Source organism: Eleginops maclovinus, chromosome 15 (assembly GCF_036324505.1).
Source record: "Eleginops maclovinus isolate JMC-PN-2008 ecotype Puerto Natales chromosome 15, JC_Emac_rtc_rv5, whole genome shotgun sequence".
In the NCBI taxonomy this organism is placed as follows: domain Eukaryota; kingdom Metazoa; phylum Chordata; class Actinopteri; order Perciformes; family Eleginopidae; genus Eleginops; species Eleginops maclovinus.
In genome coordinates, this window is record NC_086363.1 from 3,677,187 (window position 1) to 3,696,737 (window position 19,551).

Sequence of the window (19,551 nt, forward strand, 5' to 3'; positions counted from 1 at the left end):
AACCACATGGCATCAAAAGGACTTGAAAACCATTATAAATATGCACATTTCCTGTGGTGGTAATTGAATCCTCGTACGAAACCACCAAGCTGGGTTCAGGTAGAAAAAGAAAACCCTTAATGACCCTCAAAAAACACAGATTTTTCTTCCTTTGTTACGTAAGTTTGCTGGTGATGAGCGTTGGAGTAAAGTTCACATCAAATACACTTTGAACCCTCGACCCTGCTAACGCCATTCCCGCCAAAGATCGGTCCTCTCCTCACATCGTTTGCGAGAGATCTTTGAGGTTTTAGAGAAAGATCGGGACCACATGCTGCCACAGGCTGTCAGGAATATCAAATCTCAGCAGCGTCTCGTCACAAACGTCGTGTGGCTGATTTCTCTTTTGATGCGTGGCTCGGATCGTCTTACGCTTCAAAGCATTCGATTCATTCCTAAATAATCACTTACCAGAACGGGTGACCTGGAGGCCGCGGAGGTTTTGTGTTGTGGGAAGAAAAGAAAGGGGGGATTGGTGCACACATGTTGGGTGTTAGCACAAGATGAACCTGTCGTACGGGACGTTATGTAACTGATCAGAGTCTTAAGCTCTTCTGAAAACTTTGACAGTTTCAGAACACGAGAGCAAATGGGACCACAGATTGAAGTGATTTATGAAATTGATAGGAGAGGGAATAGTTTCCTTCTACTGTACCTGGATTGACGTTCTTCTGATTGATAATGAAGTCTCTTAAGTGACCAAAATTGCCTGAGATAATTACAGCTTAAACCCTGTACAACATCTCACCTCTGGCCAGCAGAGAACTCACATTTACCCTTTAAAAAACCCGTTAATTTGTACATAATGAACCCAAACTGGACCTCGTTGCCTTAAAATGTTATTTAAAAGCTGGAACTTCTTCGCACACACCATGTTTATGGTATATTTAATTGTAGTTTAGGCTATTTAGGTCTGATTCTGTACATTTTATATGGTGCGCGTTCATATTGTGTACTCTATAGATAGATAACTTTCTATTAAAATATATGAATGCATTTCTGGAAGATGGCCTTAAAGTGTGTCTCCATAAACTGCATCTTTAAATGCAAACAGTATATTATATGTCTATATAGTCATATACTTCCCTTTTAAACAGGATTGACATAGGGTTGAAGATAGTTAGCTAAATATTCTGCCTTATCTGAAAGCAAAAAAACCTCCTTTAGCCATTTATAAAGTTGGGACCCCTTCACTGATTTTGACCATGTAGATTTCAAGGCTGAAGACGTGATATATATCTAACATTAGCTGAAGCTAAAGTCCAGCAATTTGACAATTACAATTCCCTTGTGTCTCAACTTGTAACTAAACGTCGAATTTTTAGCAATTTTTTTAGGCCATTTTGGGTAATTTTCACTTGACAGTTGACATATTACAAGAGAGATTGGAAGTGATACACACACCACACACACACACACACACACACACACACACACACACACACACCCGCTCTGTCATTCCTATCTGACAGTTTGTTCTTGAGGGTCCCACTTTAAGTGTTGTGGGCCTAACGTTGGACAGGTTGTTTTTACAGAGCACCTGTGCAGCTACAGGGACATTAATATTTAAATGTTTGCAGCTTTGACCTATGAAAAACATTATGTTATTATGTTCATGTAAAGCCCAGCTGAACGCTCTACTCCGTGCTGCTTCCCAACATAAATACTGAGTAACAGAATCAATATACATTTACTTTGTAGTCCTCAGCTCTCACGTGTGTTGAAAGTCTCCAGACTTGTTCTGTTTTCATTATTTATGTTCGTTTTTTATTTGCTGGATTCAATTATTCTTCAGCTGGAACAGAACCACCCATGTCTCCCACAGTGCCGTTTAATCACATTTTATTCATTTCTAATTTCATGAAAACACAGTTAAACAAACACACATTTCTCAACAGTGAAAAACATTGAGGTGAGTCGGCCTTTTCACTTTTTACTTCATTCTGCCGAGTCAGACACAGTTTCACCCTTTTAAGGATTTCATTTACTTTGCTTTAGCAGTATTGAAGATTATAGGCGGGAGAGAAACTCCCTCGGGAGGGAACTTTGGGATTTTAGGCTTTGCAGACTGTTTACATGCACTAAAACCCATATAACACACTACAGGAAAGGGAAAACCCCATAAGGCATACTACAAAAGCTTCATTGTTAAAATTTTAAATCCTCTAACGATGCAACATACAATACAAACAAAAATCTGGTAAATTGGATTATAAAACCATGGTCATTTAACATTAAAGGACTTCAAAAGAAAACAGAATAACAACACTTTTAATTCATCATTTATAAATGCTTTTAGCTCGGCAGAAACGCAGCTAAGGACATTTCTAAAAGTATCGAACAATCGCATCAAAATGTAAAAGAGGCACAAACTGACTTCAAAACGAGCTTGCATGGTTTGCTCAAAGTTGAGTGTGCGTCATCATTGTCCAAGAAATTCAAATTAAAAGCAAACAAATTGCACCAAACAGAAAGAGGAAAACACAAAACAGACGCAACGAGGAAACGATGTGAAAGACAAAAGCATCTGCGATTGGAGGAGGACAGTTTCTGAACACATGGAGCTGGTTACATTTTGTCCCGCAGCCATACAGTCCGGTCCAGACCGTTCCTGCCAGATAAACATTAGTAACACGGGACGATCCATGTTCTGGCTGCCTTCAGGTATCCACAGTCTGCAAACCCCCCCTCACGTCCCCGGGCTCGAACAGCTTGGACGACCACCAACAATCATTGGAGCTCGCACGTCGAGTTCCCCCCGGACGATAACAGTCATTATATCTGAAGCACAGGAAGGCTTGTTATGAAATGTCAAGTTTGTTCCAAATTAGGGAGTTTATGGCGTTCCAAGCTGAACATGAGAGCAGATAAGACATCAGGATCTCTCAGCGTTTGATAATTACTCCAAGAAGTGTTTGGTTTGGTTGTTAACTTTTCTCACTCATGCATTGTTTTGCACAAGCTGTGAAAAGTCAGGATTTTGACATATTATTAGATCTGGAGTTATTTACTTTACATAACACATGTACTGTAGGCCCAAAAAACACACAAGCACAACCAGGAGCTTTATGTTATTGTCTGATTGGGTCTAGATCTGACGACCCTCTTACTAAGCTAGGTCACTACAGTCTACCGTACCAAATAATACTCAGGTACGTAAACTCAAGGATCTAAGTAATTGATGCCTTTTATTCCTGTTTTTTACCACAGATTTAACTTTAGCTAACATTTATTTTCTCATATTTTGATCCAAAATTGTATTTGTGGTTGCTGTTGATAGAAGTTGAATAATACCAGATCATGTTTTCACTAAAAACGTGCTGCCGTTAGCTACCGTTGCTACGTCTGTTAAGCTTTTGCTCCTTTATAACAGATGTTTAGTTAACTTAGAGGCACATTTACCTCCAAGATTATACTTTGTTTTATTATTTTTTACGGAGATACTTATCTTGTACGGTTCATAACTGAAAAATAAAGCGTGTGTCTGCCTGGTGATCGGGATCTGCCTCATACTGTAAGGATTTCTTCCTCGGACTGGGCTTCACCCTAACATCAAGCTACATTAAACTGAGTCTTGATGGCTACATAGGCTATGTACTATTACGCTTACAGACTAAGGCTATAGTTTGCATGTCAATCCAAGTAGAAAACATCTAAAAAGATCTAAAGATATACTCTTGTAAAACTGCGTGAGTGTTTCTACTGCAGAGGGTAAGCTCGACAGACATGCTATTTGTCTGATTCATTCCTCTCAGACTTGAATTTTATCTTACAACATTTCAGCTACAACATATCTTTCTCTTATGCATGCATCATCCTGACCTAAACCAGAGTCTCCGGCTAAATAAATCTCGTTCCCCCACCACCGGGTTGACATAATTGCGCACATCTCCAATATGTTGCAGTCCAGCCCTTCTCTGCAGAGATATGAGAGGCCTGTGAAGTTTGCTTGTATGGTTTTCATTATCTCTGAAGACTACATGTGCTGCCTCCATCCTCCTCCTCCTCCTCCTCCTCCTCCTCCTCCTCCTCCTCTTCCTCTTCTCCCCAGAGTGTTTCATGTGTACAGTGGGGAGCCTCAGGCACTTTAAAGATGAATTGAGTGAGAGAGATGTAAAAAAAAGTGGTGATTCTTGTCTCTAGGGGTTGCAAACATGTGCTAAGTAAGACTACAAAGATGTAAAACATATGGCCGAACATGTGATAAGATGAAGGGTTGTTTATAACTTTTTTAATTACAGCAACATCAGTGGAAATATGAAAAGTACATTTACTTACGTACAGTCAATTACCATTATCTCAAAATTGCGCTTCAAGTAAATCTCAGAGAGAAATACAGTATTTTTTTACATTTATTCAACAACGTTAGTGAAAGACTCTGAGTCTAATATGTACTAAAACAATAGCTGAACTTTCTCTATATGCAACATTAAGGTGTTCATATTATTGAATCACCAATCATAGAACGGCCATGAAACGAAAATACAAAATAAATAATAAAAACAATTCTGCTGCAGATTTCTCCCTGATGTCACAAGAAGGATATTTAAAAAGCAAAGTTTCCCGTTTCGTAATAAAATGGTTTTAATAAGTATTAATGACTGACACCTCTTCATCTTCATGCCAGCAGAGTCGTCCAGTTTTTCCCCAACTACATAGGAATTTGGAAAAGAAGGTTGGTGTTTGTAAAACAAATACTCTAACATCTGTTTAAGGTAATTGAGTATTCAATTACTCATTCCTTTCTGAAGACCTATGTGCTACTTTCAGCACTTGTCTCTTCCCTTACCTTCAGTGCGGCAGCAGGAGGTTATGAAGTCTGGTTTGGGTTTTCTGCTCTTCTGCAGGAATACGATACAATTATGTGCAGCAGATATGATAGTACTGCATAATGTTATTGTAGGTATTAAATTATGATGGGCCAGTGAGTGCAAAGTGCTTGACTGTCTAATGAGAGTAACATAGGACACACTTAAAATGTATGATGGTCTGATGAGACCAATATCCTGTCTAGATAATGTGTCTGGCTTCACTCTGCTGCACTTCGTCATTAGTCCGCGAGCTGCGTGCGTGTGTGCGTGCGTGTCGGAGTGTGTGTGTGTGTGTGTGTGTGTGTGTGTGTGTGTGTTTACCTCTCTTTCTGTTTTTCTTTATGCACTCTGAAAGGTGATAAATCAAGTAATTTATACGAGCAGCTGCTGCATAGTTTCAGGGGTACGAGATGTAATGTGGATCCATGAAGTCTCTGCTAATATAAGCACAAACACACACACACACACACACACACACACACACACACACACACACACACACACACACATGCACACTTTATAGTGGCTCTAATGTAGGCACGTTCTAGTATACAAGTTCCTGAATCCAGCACACATGCTCAACCTAAACACTTGTTGTGTTTTTGTAGTTGTTACATTTTCTAACCCAATTCATGTTAAAAATCAGGCGCTATCAAACCATGTCTAACAAAACAATTTGAATTCCACTTTGTTGTAAATGACAGTTCTCCATACTCCAGAGAGAAATCAGAGTCTATAATGGCGGACACAACAAATCACGTTTCACCACCTTCCTCTTTACGGTTACACTTTTCTATTCAATGATTCACTTATTTCCTTGTATCTTCACTTTATTCTGGCCTATTTGTGTATTATTTATTAGATTTTGAGTGTACACAATAGTTACGTATGTTGTATAGTGTGTATAAAGTGGATTCTCAAAAGTATAAATATTGAATTTTAAAGAAAAAGTCTACAACCCCAAATATTTATGATCATTTTAGTATTTATGGACATTTATAGCATCTATTTATGACACCTTTAAATGTTGTAACTTATATATTCCAATTTTAAAGTCTTTAAAATGTGTAAAAATGAAATTTAATTCTGTTACAGTGCCTTCTAATTGCAGTGCTTTATGAGTGTGCCTGAGCATGATGACAATAAAGATATTCTGATTCTAAAGATGGTGAACAGGGAAAAGGGTTATGAAAATAAATCCATCCATCATGAAAGAATAGTTATGTCTCGAATGTTGAAACGAATGAAAAGTGTAAAAAGAAAACGAGGTGTGTTTCATGTCAGGGACTTGATTGGGTTTTGTCCAGTAAGGTGTCTGGGTAAATGCTAACAGATGCATGAAGATTTAAAGAAGGAAGTTATGAATTTCAAAATCCTTCGACCGCTGAGTTTCAGATCCACGAGATTATTGCCAGACTATCGGTCATTATGTTTAGCAAAGGCTGAAAAATGACTTTTGGACAAAACCTCAACTCCACATTCTGTTCACTAAAGAGGTTCCCTCTCTCAAAAATAATGTTATTTGTTTTGCTTTTTGACTCGAAGCCTTTTTCTGTGGTTTGTATAATTTTTTTTATCTTGAATCAAGTTTAAAAAAAACCCTATTCATCTTCTTTTGTTTTCAAATTGGTTTGATTTACGGGCTTCATTAAACTCATAAACACTCACAATGAAACTAATCTGCTCAGTGTGAGATTTGAGTCATGCCAACGAGCCACGGATAAAAGAGAGTCGTGTGTTCTTTCACTGCAGTCGTGTTGGAATAAATGACAAAGACTTGGTTTTTCTGCAAACTAAGGGACGTGATGCTGTTAGTTTCAAACATTTTATTGCTCGTAGACCCCAATAAATTCCTAAAAAACAGTCTACCAATGCAATAAATAGAAGAAACAAATGTGCATAAATGCCTCTCCATTAACACACACACACACACACACACACACACACACACACGCACACACACGCACACACTTGATCATTATGGTAACGTAAGATGGTGTGTGTTGCAGTGGAGGAGACGCTGGTGCGCCTGGTGAACGGGTCAGGTCTTCATGAAGGTCGCGTGGAGGTCTTCCACGAGCGCCGCTGGGGGACGATCTGTGACGACGTCTGGGACAAGAAGGACGGAGACGTGGTGTGCAGGATGCTGGGGTACAGAGGAGCCGAGGAGGTCCACAAGACGGGACGCTTCGGACAGGGTAAGAGAGGGTTCACACACACATATGCAGCCATTTGAATGTGTGATAATGTGCTCAGAAGACTTCAAATGAGACCCTACAGGTGAATACGTTTAACATTCTAACTTATAAATATCACTTAGGTCAAAATAACCACTTCATAAATGAAAAAAGGACATAAAAAGCTATATTGTTGGCACGTTTTCAAGAAAATATGTCATAAATAAAGATAATAAATCCACAAACCTTCAGTATATAGAAAAGTCACTTAAACTGCATTAAGCCAAATGTGTATTACATACTTGCAATGATCCTTGCATGCACTTCTATTTTAAATATGCAATAAGAAATGTTATTTATACAGCTACAAAGTGCAAAAACTTTGAGCTTTATTAAACTAAAACCATCCCAGTATTACCCATAGTAACACATGGATGAAAAGAAGGTATTTCCATGATAGATATGAAGGCTCTCCATTAATGCTCACTGTTTATGAGTCAGAGTTCAGTTTGTGGAATAAAGGACATCTCTATCATGACAGGAACTCAGTAAAAATGTTAGCCGCCCACTTTTGATAGTTAAAGTTTACTGATGGATTTTTTTTGTTTTACTAACCCGGCTGTTTTTTGCTTTTGAGTCGTCTCACCCGAACAATACCCTAAGATGCTGCGGGGATTCATTTTGAGCTTTTATGGGGAAAGTCATGTGAGCCAGATGTCTTTTAGAAAGAGTCTCAGAGGTCAGATACATCGCTCTCTTTCTCTCCATTCATTTTATTTCATTCACCAAGTCAGCCATACTCCATTCGGAGTCTCCATCCAGCCAGAGTTGTTCCCGACAAGTCTGGAAAATTGGATGGAAACAGACCTTTGTTTCAGGGGACGACCACCGGACAACAGCAGTGATTAACATCACCGCTGGATTCAATTTAAGACGATCTGGAATTCAAATATATCTTTTCAGATGAGTCACCAACCTTAACTCTTTTTAAAGGGACCCTATTTTGCACATTTCCAGATTCATATTTGTTTTTGTGCCTTTTCTGGGTCCTGTCTCCATGCTTTAATGTTCAGAAAGCTCTTTATTTTTCTCATACTGTCTGTGCTGCAGCTCCTCTTTTCACCTTCTGTCTGAAACCAGAGCCCAGTCTGCTCTGTTTGGTTAGCTGGCCGGCTCTGTTGCGATCGGTCAACCGCTTAGAAATGTCCCGCCCCCTTAGCCCATCACTTACAATGTGTTGGGGCACTAGCCAATAGAAGTGCGAGTGTTACAGGGTGATGTCACTATGAATCTTCTCTTATTCAAAGAATGTCTCCTTGTTCTGAGACATTTTATCACAAAACACAACTTTGCCTTAAGGGGCTTTTCAATCTCTCTCTCTGTAGACCCCGTAATCCTATTAGAACAAAACCTCCCCAGGAGAGTTTTTATGGGGGAAAAGGGAAGGAACCTCAGCCAAAATAATACAATTACAGTAAAAGATGGGAAAATAATTCAAAGAATGTCAACATGTATGAAGCATATCAGCTTTCTCTGCGTTGGTAAACAATGATTTCTATCTCGCATGAGTGGGAATGGAGTTTGTCTGACCGTATAATCAGCGAGGAGACGTCAACCCTAAGGAGAATTTGTCACAGATGTTAGAATCTTTAACACGATCCAGGACTGACTGATTTCTGCAGATAGTAAAGTTGTTTTTTATCTCACCTCACTCTTTTCAAACAACTCGTTAATCTTTTTAAATCACTGTGAAAGTAAGTGAGTCTTTTTCTAAACCATCCCCTGGGTGTTCCCTTTAAATCCCACACAGTGTTTTTGGTGATCCAACACTTAATTGTGAGAAGTCTCATAAGTTCGGTCTAACCCCGCCGGCCCGCAAACAGAGCAGTAAAGCGTGTGTCGAGATCCACAGAGTAAACTGTTTAAAGGTCCGTGTCCATTAAAGCAAACCCTAAGAAGGCACAGCAGCAGAACAGCTGGGGCTCGTGTAATCCCCGCTGCATACCTCGTCTCCATCCTGTATGCACGCCTGCACCGAGACACGTGCGCCTGCTGTTTCATGCTGCTTTGAAGATGTTTGAATCTGCAGTTTCTCTTTTGTTGTTTTACGTTGTGGAGCAAACCAGGAATGTTGGAGGCAGATGGACTGATTTTATGCAGATAAGACTCTTCAAACACAACATTTTTATCAGAATTGAATTGTTTGTAGATATAATATACATCACCTTGTCATGGAAAAAGGAAGATGTTTCTTCCTTTTGATCCCAACAAAAGTTCATTTCCCTTTTTATTATCCAAATCGAGGGTCTAACGATACACTAGGCCATGTGTTGCACTGATTGTAAAGCATTTGAAGTACATTTTTGTCATGGGTTTTTGGCCGTATGTATATAAAGTTGATCTAAGTCATCTTGCATTTTATTGGTATCGGTTTCAGTGGAGAGTTTATGTGTCCACTGATGATTTGAATTCTTTAAAACTTCATATATTTGAAATTCTAGCTCCTCTAATTCATCTCTGATGTGGTTAAATATACAAGCGAAGTTGACACGGGGACGGGGACAGGGCCAGGACCGAAACACAAACCAGTTTCCAAATCTTAGTCATAGTTTTGAGGAAAACATCTTTCATAAATCATTCAAATCCAAAAACATTTCTAATGAACTCTGCGCTGAGATTTAGTTATACCTGTGGCAACAGAGCGTCAGTGTTTGAGCATCGAAGCCTGAATCGCCACAACTTAAAGGAAGCAATTTCATTACGTGGTACCTTAACTCAGAGTGTTATGAGGCTCATAACGATTATACGGAAGAGGATTAGGACCACATGGGATCATTTGAACATCTGACAAGAAGTACATTTAGTTTAAGTTACAATTCTGATATTAAAGTAAGAGTTCTGAAAAGAAGAGCTGAATTCAGAGAAAAAAGCTGGAACCGGTTGGATTTCGACTTCTTTTCGCAGAATTCCCTTTTGGTCAGATCTCCCAAAACAGAATCACATGTGGCTCTAATCCTCTTCCGCACGATTACTATATTTATCCTAAGCTAATGTATACTGTACAGGGTATCTCCCTTGTATCGTTTTTAGATGTACAACATAAAAACATTTGTCAAATCTTGCCTCCATCACCTGTGACCTGCAGCTTGTTCTGACTACAAACATGAGAAACACTAACGTCTATCTTGGATTTCTTTTGCAATCAGAAATCAACTTTACAACCTCTTGATATATTGATATATATATTGTTATTCCTCGCTAGGTGTTAAAGTCAGATATAAATGAAGGCGATGGACCCGGAATAATAAAATAAATGGACTGAAACTGCCTGTTCTACAAATCACCAACAGCATGATTGTTCAGATGGTTCTCATGAGGCGATAATTCACTGTTCAGTTGTTTTGATTTTGGCAGTGCCTTGAACTTTTCGCCAGTTTTATAGGAAATAAGATTAAGAGTTATATGAAATTATTTAGGTTTGGCATCATCAGCCAGCTGGCCTAAAGCTCGTCTGCTTTTGATTTTGTTCTTTTTATTTCCCTCATCCATGACTTCACCAACACGAGGGTTGTTATGTTGTTTGTTCCTATTTTCTTTCTTATTTTTTGCTGAGTGGAACAGTGTGTTACTCCCTGACAGCTCCTTGTTCTTTAGTGATAAACTGTTATGATTTAAGAGGCAGCAGAGATGACATTAACACCACTCCAGATGTTGCCTCCAGGGCCGTACTGATGAGTCAGCCTCTCCTCTCACCTTCAGCGCACAAACCCTCTTAGTCATGTATGCTTAGACTGCATCATCAGCGTGTGAGTGCAACCAAATGCTGTAATTCCCGCACAGCTGACTACCATCTTATACAAACTGTTGCAAAACTGAAGGGACTTTCTCAAAACCTCCAGTGATTCCTAGTTTTACAAACAGGAACTCGAGTTTTATAGCACAACAAACACTGCCGCCAAAAGCTCTGCTAACCAGCAGCTGTGTATTTGTTAGCAGATGCAATATTATGTGATCAACATCTCTGTGAGGAGAACTTGCTTTCTCAAGAATTGTATTCACACACTAATATACGAGGACTTATGTCTCTGTATCCTGCTTTTGCAACTGCCTATTTATGGCTTTTTTGGCAAGAACAACCGAAAAGTTCGACAAACCTTAGTAACTAAAACTATGACTTAAAATTTGAGAAATGAAGACAAACTCCAGATGCTAATAGATACAGATGTGCGCTAGACATAGTCTTGTATTCACATGATTTCATGGCTTTACCTTGGTAATAATTTGAGGGATATTCTGCTTTCAGTACTAATTATAAGAAATACAATGTCAGGATCATCTTGTGGGTTCAGAGTGTGTTTGTTTATGCGCTCTCATCCGTCAGTCGATGATAAAAGGGACGCTCCTGCAGCCAACGTGCTCTCTCTCTCTCTGGCTGCAGTTGCATCATTTTGACTGTGGACATGAACATAAAGGCAAAGTGATGCATCAGAGAAAAGCATCAAACTTGGACCACATTGTATTATAAATGATTTCTTCCTTTCTCTGCAGGTACCGGTCTGATCTGGATGGATGACGTGGCATGTGCAGGAACCGAAGACACCATCCACCAGTGTAAGTTTTCCGGCTGGGGAAAAACCAACTGCGGCCACGTGGAGGATGCTGGAGTGACGTGCACCGTCTAAAGCCTTTATGATCACTGCTGCAGAGGCCGAGCGACACCCCAAACAGTGCCTTAAACTTTGAAGGAGCTCCAAGATGCACAACATCCAACTATTACCAGGAACGTCACATTTGCAGAGTGTTTTACATGTAAAAGACAGTGACACACCTCCGTGTTGTGCATGAACTAAAGCTTGATTGTTTTAGCTACAAGACTGAATCATAAGGGCTAAAGAAAATGCTAAACTTTTCAAACTTTGAGCGACCGTATGAGCTGGAGACGATCGCATGACAGGACTCTTCATCAGACTTATCGCAGAGTTCATCTGTCTTCAATGAAGGCCAAAGGTCAGCTTTCACATCGTCCAGAGGCTCGCAGGGGTCAGGTTTACTGAAGTGTGGATAAGAAGCTAATACAACAACTTCATCGTCCCCGAGTTCTCATTCGTCTCCAAGTTTTCCGAGGAGGTAAAATGGCACATAAAGAAACTGACAGGAGAGAGTCATTCACAAACTGATTTTCCATTTACAGGCAGCTGCTCTTCTCAGTATTATACAGGAATGGCTATAAACATACACAGCGTTGCCTTATAACTCATTATGTAACATTTCCTAGGAAGCAACCTTGTGATGGTTTGCAGGTCCAAGCTTAATAGCCGCCACTCTCATTGAGCGTTAATCACAAAATGCGTTGTGTGTACCCTCTTCGTAAAACCTTTGCAAAGCAGGCTGAACCTTTTTAATCATGCTTTGTGAACATCCAGGTTTGCTATGGAGCGGGCTTGTTCTTCCTTGGCTTTGTTGGCAAATTGCTATATTTCTTTGCGCAAAAACTGCCGCTAAATGATGACATGAGTAAGAGGACAGGCGCCAGGACTGGGACTCAAATTGGAGGCCACTTGTAAAAACATTACTCCATAGCGCACCTCTTTTCTAACCTATATTTTTACATTTTAAACACACAAGTATTACCTACAGTAAATCTATAGATCTGCTATTGTTTTGGTGTTCTGCTCTCACCAGCCTTATCTCCGTCTGGAACAGGACTTTCTTTTTTTGTCATGAAGGCTCTTATAAACCCACTGTTTTCTTTTCCAGCACAAATGGAAAGGCCCCTTTAAAGTTAGAGAATAGCTAGTAAACTGAGTGGAACTTTTAGAAGCTCAAGACCAAATTTGGATCTTTTTCTGATAGCTGGTGTAGATCAAAATAGATCTAAAAGGCGAATTTACAATTGGATTTAACAATCAGTGTTTTCTGGATGTTGAAATTGGCGAATGTTTGCTGGAACAACTTTATAGAATATATTTCAGGACAGGGCAAAACTATTGTCGCAGCTTTTAAGCGCAGTTTTAACCTCACAAAAGCAGTGTTTGTGCAATTGTTTTATTTTTGTGAACATGAAAAGAATATACAAGTAACAAAGATTTTGGAAAGTGTTAGAGGTCACAGCATTTGACAGATGAAGCGATTGTGAAAAAGAAAGAACAGCTGATTTTAAACAGATGGGTGCATGGGCGACTGCCTCGTGCGATTTACAGCTTTCAGCGTTCACTGCCAAAAGATGGGTTGTATCAGCATTAATGCATATGTATATGTGCACACACACACACACACACACACACACTAACCAGCCGTAACAGACAAGCTTTTATGTCTCTCTGTAGGGATTACTCCTTAATGCTGCTCTTCAATCCAAAAAGCGTCGTTGCAGGAACTTGTCTCTTCACCCAGTCATGTTTTATATTTGAAGAGGGGAAACATTTTTTAGTGCACCTTGAAATTTGGCAAACCTCACAGGGCTGTAGTTGAATTCCCTCCGCTCCTATAGTTTGTAGAGAAGTCTGTCTGTGTAAGCTCTCCTATAGTTTAAACAAATCAAGAGTTGTCTGGCCCACTTTCTTTTTATGAAATTGAATCCGTGCACATGATGTCAATTTAAGAGGTTGTGTCCATATGAGGGAGGGAAAAATGTGACTTTTTGAGGCGACTGAAGCCAGATATCATACTTTCTCTACCTCATGCTCAAGTGCCTCGGTGTTTGTCGGGGGTTTCTGTTCTTCAGCATGACTATACCGCAAAAGAAAGACGAATTGAAGAGGGAAAAGAGGGAAAGGGAGTCTGGGGAAAAGGGAAAATGAGGTGAGAAACCAGACTTAATATGTGATGTGTCTCAGAAGACGCTTTAGCAACTCAAAGGGGAATTACGGGATTTCAGAGTTTAATGCAGAGCACACAATAGCTTGAACCAACCAAAATCAGCTCACAAAAAGGTGTGATCATGTTTTCCTTTTGCATTAACAGCAGGTACGTGTGTTTTTTTTACCAGAAACATAATCATACATTTAGTATTTTGCCAACAGCTTGTTGTCAATGTTAGTTTAATTTGCTCATCCTTTAGAGTAGTTTCACTTTGTTCACAAGGTTTGGAAACTGTTTTATGCGAGCAATAATAACCTTTATGTTTCTGTCTATGAGTATAAGGACTAAATGACACAGACACCACAGTATTGGCTGCCCTAATGTATCCTAGTTGTACCTTGTTGTATTATTATTGCTATGATTTGAATACAAAGCTGAAACGATCAGCTGATTCATCAATTAGAAAATCAGTTGCGTCCGATTTAAGTAATCTTTCAAACAATATCCTCTCCTAAGCTTCTCAGGTGTGAGCATTTGCTGCTTTTGACTTGTTTATAACATCTCAAGTATTTAAAAATATTGGACTCTTGATCCAACGACACGAGACAGACGGATGATGGGAATTTTTCTTTTTTCCCCTAATTAATAAATTGAATGAATATATAAATTGCGAAAATAGCTGCCGGATTTATCTATTATATTAAAGCCTAAAACACATACAGATGCTCAATGCATGCATGTCTGAGTGTCTTATAATGGAGACCAGTTCAGTAAATGTAAGAATACATCTGCATGGATCTAAAAGATGCACTTAAAAGGTGCAGATTATCAGTCCTATCTGAAGGGCTACAGATTCATTAATATTTCTCCAAAGTATTGTCAGATACAAGGCAGTGGGAGTACTTTTCTCTACACAGGAAGCGGCTAAACATAATATGGCATGTGAAAAGCAGCAGCAGTCACAGTTAATTTGAATTTCTGGGCTACAAAGTCTTTTTAAAGTTCAAATTAAAACAGAAAATGTAAAAACATGACATCTTTTACTTCACAATACGGCCGCCAAAGTACAAAGTGTGCTACCATGACACAAGTCAAAGGGACCCATCATGGAACATACAATACTACAACAGTCATTATACATTTGATTTACAGTATTAGCAGCTGGTTACTCCATGAGGTGGTTTTAGGTAAAAAATACGTGAATGGAACAAATACGAAATGTACAAGTCTATAGAGTCTTATTCTTTCCAGCTAATGTTTGCATGATTAAGTGTCATATTCTAAAACACACACACTCTCTCGTACAATATCTGCTCTGTATTCTGTAGCTGGCAGTAGTCTGAGTGGCAGCCAGGTCTTAATGTCATGTCCTGATGACCCTCATTCATCTTGTCGAGGCGTCACACTCGGCACTTTGCCAGCGGAGGAGTCAATGCTCTAAATCTCTGCCTTTCTGAAACAACAGCCAAAGCTAACACCAAAAGATCCTGCAGTATATTTTCACTCACTCGCTTATTTGTCATCTCCACTTCTAACCAGAGGAGCAAACTAAATATTATGGATTGAAATTCCTATGCAGAATTGTGTGTTTATGCAGGTTTGAGGGTGTTTTATTCCACAATATTGATCTCAGCAGGCCTTTAAAGATGAATAACTCTGAAAAATGAAGTGTTTTGACAAAAGCAGGAAGTATTAGTGCAGCTATGAAGACGTGGCCGTGCTCCCAACTTTTGTTTCTTGCCATTTCCTTCTGAGGAGTGGAAGACCAATGTTTATAAGGAGAATATTCAGACTTTTTTAAAAGCTGTGTGATGTTTACTAGAAGAATTGCAAGTGTTTGGTCTCCTTATCATCGTATGCTAGCCAGCAGGTTGGACTTCCATCAAGTATTTACAGGATAACGTTGATAGCTTTCAAACTTAACTGGGAAAAATACAGTGTATAAATGTATTACTGTCAGTGGCTTCTCTGATCTATGACCACAACATGTATGGTCTTGACGACCAACAAGGCTAACCACAGCAGCTTATGCCCACATGAAATTGTTGGCTTGTTTGCAGCACCAAAAGCAAACCGAATCTTCTCTTTCTTCTCACCCGTGACTCAATTTTCGCTCCCACATTTGAATCACACCCGCTTCAATGTGAGTCCTACACACTTTGGTTCTGTACTCTCAATGTTTAGAGCTGAAACGGCGCTGAAAATAGAAGTGATATTACATTTTGAATATGGTTTGGTAAGCAGGGGTCCTTTTGGACTCATGTTCATATCAAGTGACTCCAAAAGGACACATGTACAGTAAATGAAGGCCAACATGCTTTGAGTGGAAATAACATATATTGTATTTTAGGAATAATCACGTATGATTAGTTGCACTCTTGCTTATATTTTTTGTTTAAAAAGTTAAAACTAGGTTGTTTTTTACCCATTTTTCCTTACTGAAACGGATGGTATGTCAGTTTTCCTTCTTTAGCATTACCTATAAATATGTTTGTAATGTTCACATGAAATGATCTGCCCCCCTGCTTCAAACTCTTTCCCCCCGAAAAAAACAGAGAACATTTTCTGGTTGAAATGGTTTCAGCAGACAGCAATATGTAAAATGAGTCCGGACCAATCACATTTTAAAACAAAATTTAAACAGCGTGCTTCCACCGGCTGAGCCTCGTCTCACATGTAATGTACTTTGACGACATGTTGTTCCTTCCCGGTGAAGTTGCAGCCTATCAGATATCAGCAGGACAAACTGTTGTGATGTGATTCCCTGATTGGCTAGAGGTGCCTCTGACCTCGGATCAATGCTCCGGCCTCATGGGGTCAAACAACTCAAATATTTGGATTTTGAAAAGAGCCAAATGCCTTACCTTTCCAAAGTGAGAACACATTGCAAAGTGCACTTAACCATCTAAATGTGTAATTTCCTAAAATGTATACTTGGTTTTTCAAAGAGCTTACTATGCTATACTCTGGAGTGATGTCTCTGAGCACATACGTGTGTACATGTATCTGTTTTTTATTACATTGTGCTGGTCATAAGGGCTGTGGAGTTGCAGAAATAAATGCCTTAATCAAACATGATTATGTCAAGAAAATACTCACTAAAGTGCTTCACATTTACTTAAGAAAATATACGTTATGTTCTGTTGATTTGTACCACTAAATGCTGTATATGCACTGCTGAAATAATAAAACGTAGATTTGTTTAAACAGGTGAACTGTGTTATCCCTGCTCCTGAACATTGAGAGAGGAGAATTGGAAACAGGCGTTTTTAAGACCTTAACAGGAGTGTTGACTTGTGTGAGCAATGGTTGTATATGTGGTTGTATGTACAGCAGTGGCTCAGTAAGTAGGGGCTTGGACTGGGAATCGTAGGGTCGCCGGTTCAAGTCCCCGAACAGACTTGAAATATGCTACTTGGAGAGGTCCCAGTTCACCTCCTAGGCCCTGCTGTGGTGCCCTTGAGCAAAGATCCCGACACCTCCAATCCCCCCCTCCCCGGGCGCTGCGCAATAGCGATGGGTTAAATGCAGAGGACCAATTTCACTGTGTGTGCTCTGCTGTGTGCATGTATGTGACAAATAAAGAGGGTTTCATCCTCTGATTCTATCTATATAATACAAATGTGATGTGTAGGGGGTCTCCAAATATGGTGACTTTGCATAACAGTGTCACTAAGATGAAAAAAGGGTTGATTTTTAAATTAAAGGTTGGCTATTTAGAGCAACATGGTTCTCAAAGTACACTAACTGACAAACAAATAATGCTTTTATAGAATATGAGACATTGCTGTGGATTAAACCACTCAAAAAGCAGTTAAAAGTAGCTAAATCTGAAGCATCTCCACCAGTTAAATGCAACATATGCACTAAGACAGCATTAATATTAATCAGAAAACATCGTATAGCGTATAGAAAGGAGGACAGGCACTTTTTTTTTGTGCAAATTGAACACATATGATCACTTTTACTTTCATACTGTAAGTACAAACACACTGTATTTGAGTATTTTCACTATGTGTTATAAGTATTTTTACCTAAATACCACGTTGGGCTGAAGCACGTGGGTGTGTTCAACATGTACGAGCTTTGATTGACAGCTGTGAAGACTAATTTAAAGTATGAACGTTTCCACATGTGAAGTGGATGTGGAAATGATTGAAATAAAAATCACCTGATGTCCGACACACATGGCCGACAGTCAGAACAAAGACAGCGGATCGTGTTTGACTCAACGTGGTTTCACTTATCCTCCAGGAAGGTAGGACTTTTTAGTTATACGTTTTTATTTCATACAGTAAAATATATACTGCATGAATAAAATGGAACATATGTGACTGGATATATAGATTGATGGTAGACAATTCTAACACCTAGACTGTTTCGTTAGTAATGTATGAGTAATTTATGTGAATATATCATCTTTAGAAATGATTCTGATGCTATAATTGGCATTTGATTGTTTAAAGGAGATAATGATGGTGACTGATGGTCATTAAGTTAAGTGCCATCTTCTTCTTCCCACCATTTGGCCTTTATGATCCATCCATATTTTGTGTTCAGTGTTTACGAGCGTCAGGACAGATGATGCATGTTTGCATAACAGCAAAAGGACATGTATTGGCTGCAGTTTTGTTTGATTCCAGATGCAAAAAAAGAAGCCAAATTATCATCAGTTAAAACCACAAACAGAGAGAGAAACAAGTTTGAACTGTGAATCCTGACACATGCATCCTGGGTGGTCCTTTTTAAAAAGTCTAAATATATGTAAGTTGTTTTTTCGGTCGATTTTCCAGTCAGTCTAAAGACAGGATTTGATCAAGTTTCCCCGAGGAATGAAGACTGTTCTCCAAGGATAATACAGTCCATGAAATCCATTTGAAGTAAGATGTTCAACCATAACATGTGGTTGAAAACAATTCTGGAAAAGGATATCTTAACTTGCTTTTTTGTTGTTTAAATGGCCTTTAGAAATACATGGGATTGAGAAAAAACATCTGGTTGTCTAAACTTAAATTAAACTATGATTTCTTCTTTTTTTAATAATTGTTCCCATAACTAAAAGCCTATGCCACCAAATCCTTTCTTAAAAACCTCATTTCAAAGATCATCATAGACCTTGAAAACAGCAATTGGGAAAAACAAACCCACCACAAGGTTCATAATGGTGTCCTGCCGCTTTCAATTATCCTCTTGTGCTGAGATTGCTTTATTATTATTTCTTAAAATATATTGTTGTTTTTGTAAACCTCAAATAATCCTGACAATTAAAAAGAAAATTAAATCAAATCAGAAATAAAGAGTTATGAGCGCATGTTATGTCACAATGTGCAAGTATACAGCGTACATATGCACACAGAGAACTGTACATGCACACCAACTTGGCGCTATGTCATGTAATAAATATATTCAGTTTGATTTTGGTGCAATGTTAGGGTATCTACATAGTTTTTGCCATGGTGCAATAAAAACTGTCAGCAAAATATGCATGTGGTTCAAAACAAATCTGGAGATATCATTTCATTTTGGATCTGCTTAATATACACACATGTTCTGTTCCATATGTGAGCAAACATCTGGCTTTCTCTTATCTTGTTGTATCTTATGATAATGAACTGTCCATTTAAATTACATGACATAGACGCCTTGGCGCACAATAGCCCTATATGTTTGTATTTAAATCATGACAATAAATCGTGTAATTGTCCCTTATTTGATCATGACCT

General features: G+C 38.9%; 1 protein-coding gene across 1 annotated transcript in view; it reads left to right on the forward strand.

Annotated features, from left to right (window-relative positions):
* The window catches only part of scara5 (scavenger receptor class A, member 5 (putative)), a 65,165-nt gene extending 48,130 nt beyond the window's left edge, over nucleotides 1-17,035 (forward strand). The window contains exons 11-12 of the mRNA XM_063902331.1: nucleotides 6,860-7,048; nucleotides 11,576-17,035. Coding sequence (XP_063758401.1) covers nucleotides 6,860-7,048; nucleotides 11,576-11,709 — 323 coding nt within the window. The 3' untranslated portion in view covers nucleotides 11,710-17,035. The remainder of the gene's footprint in view (nucleotides 1-6,859; nucleotides 7,049-11,575) is intronic.
* The last annotated feature ends 2,516 nt before the right edge of the window (nucleotides 17,036-19,551 follow it).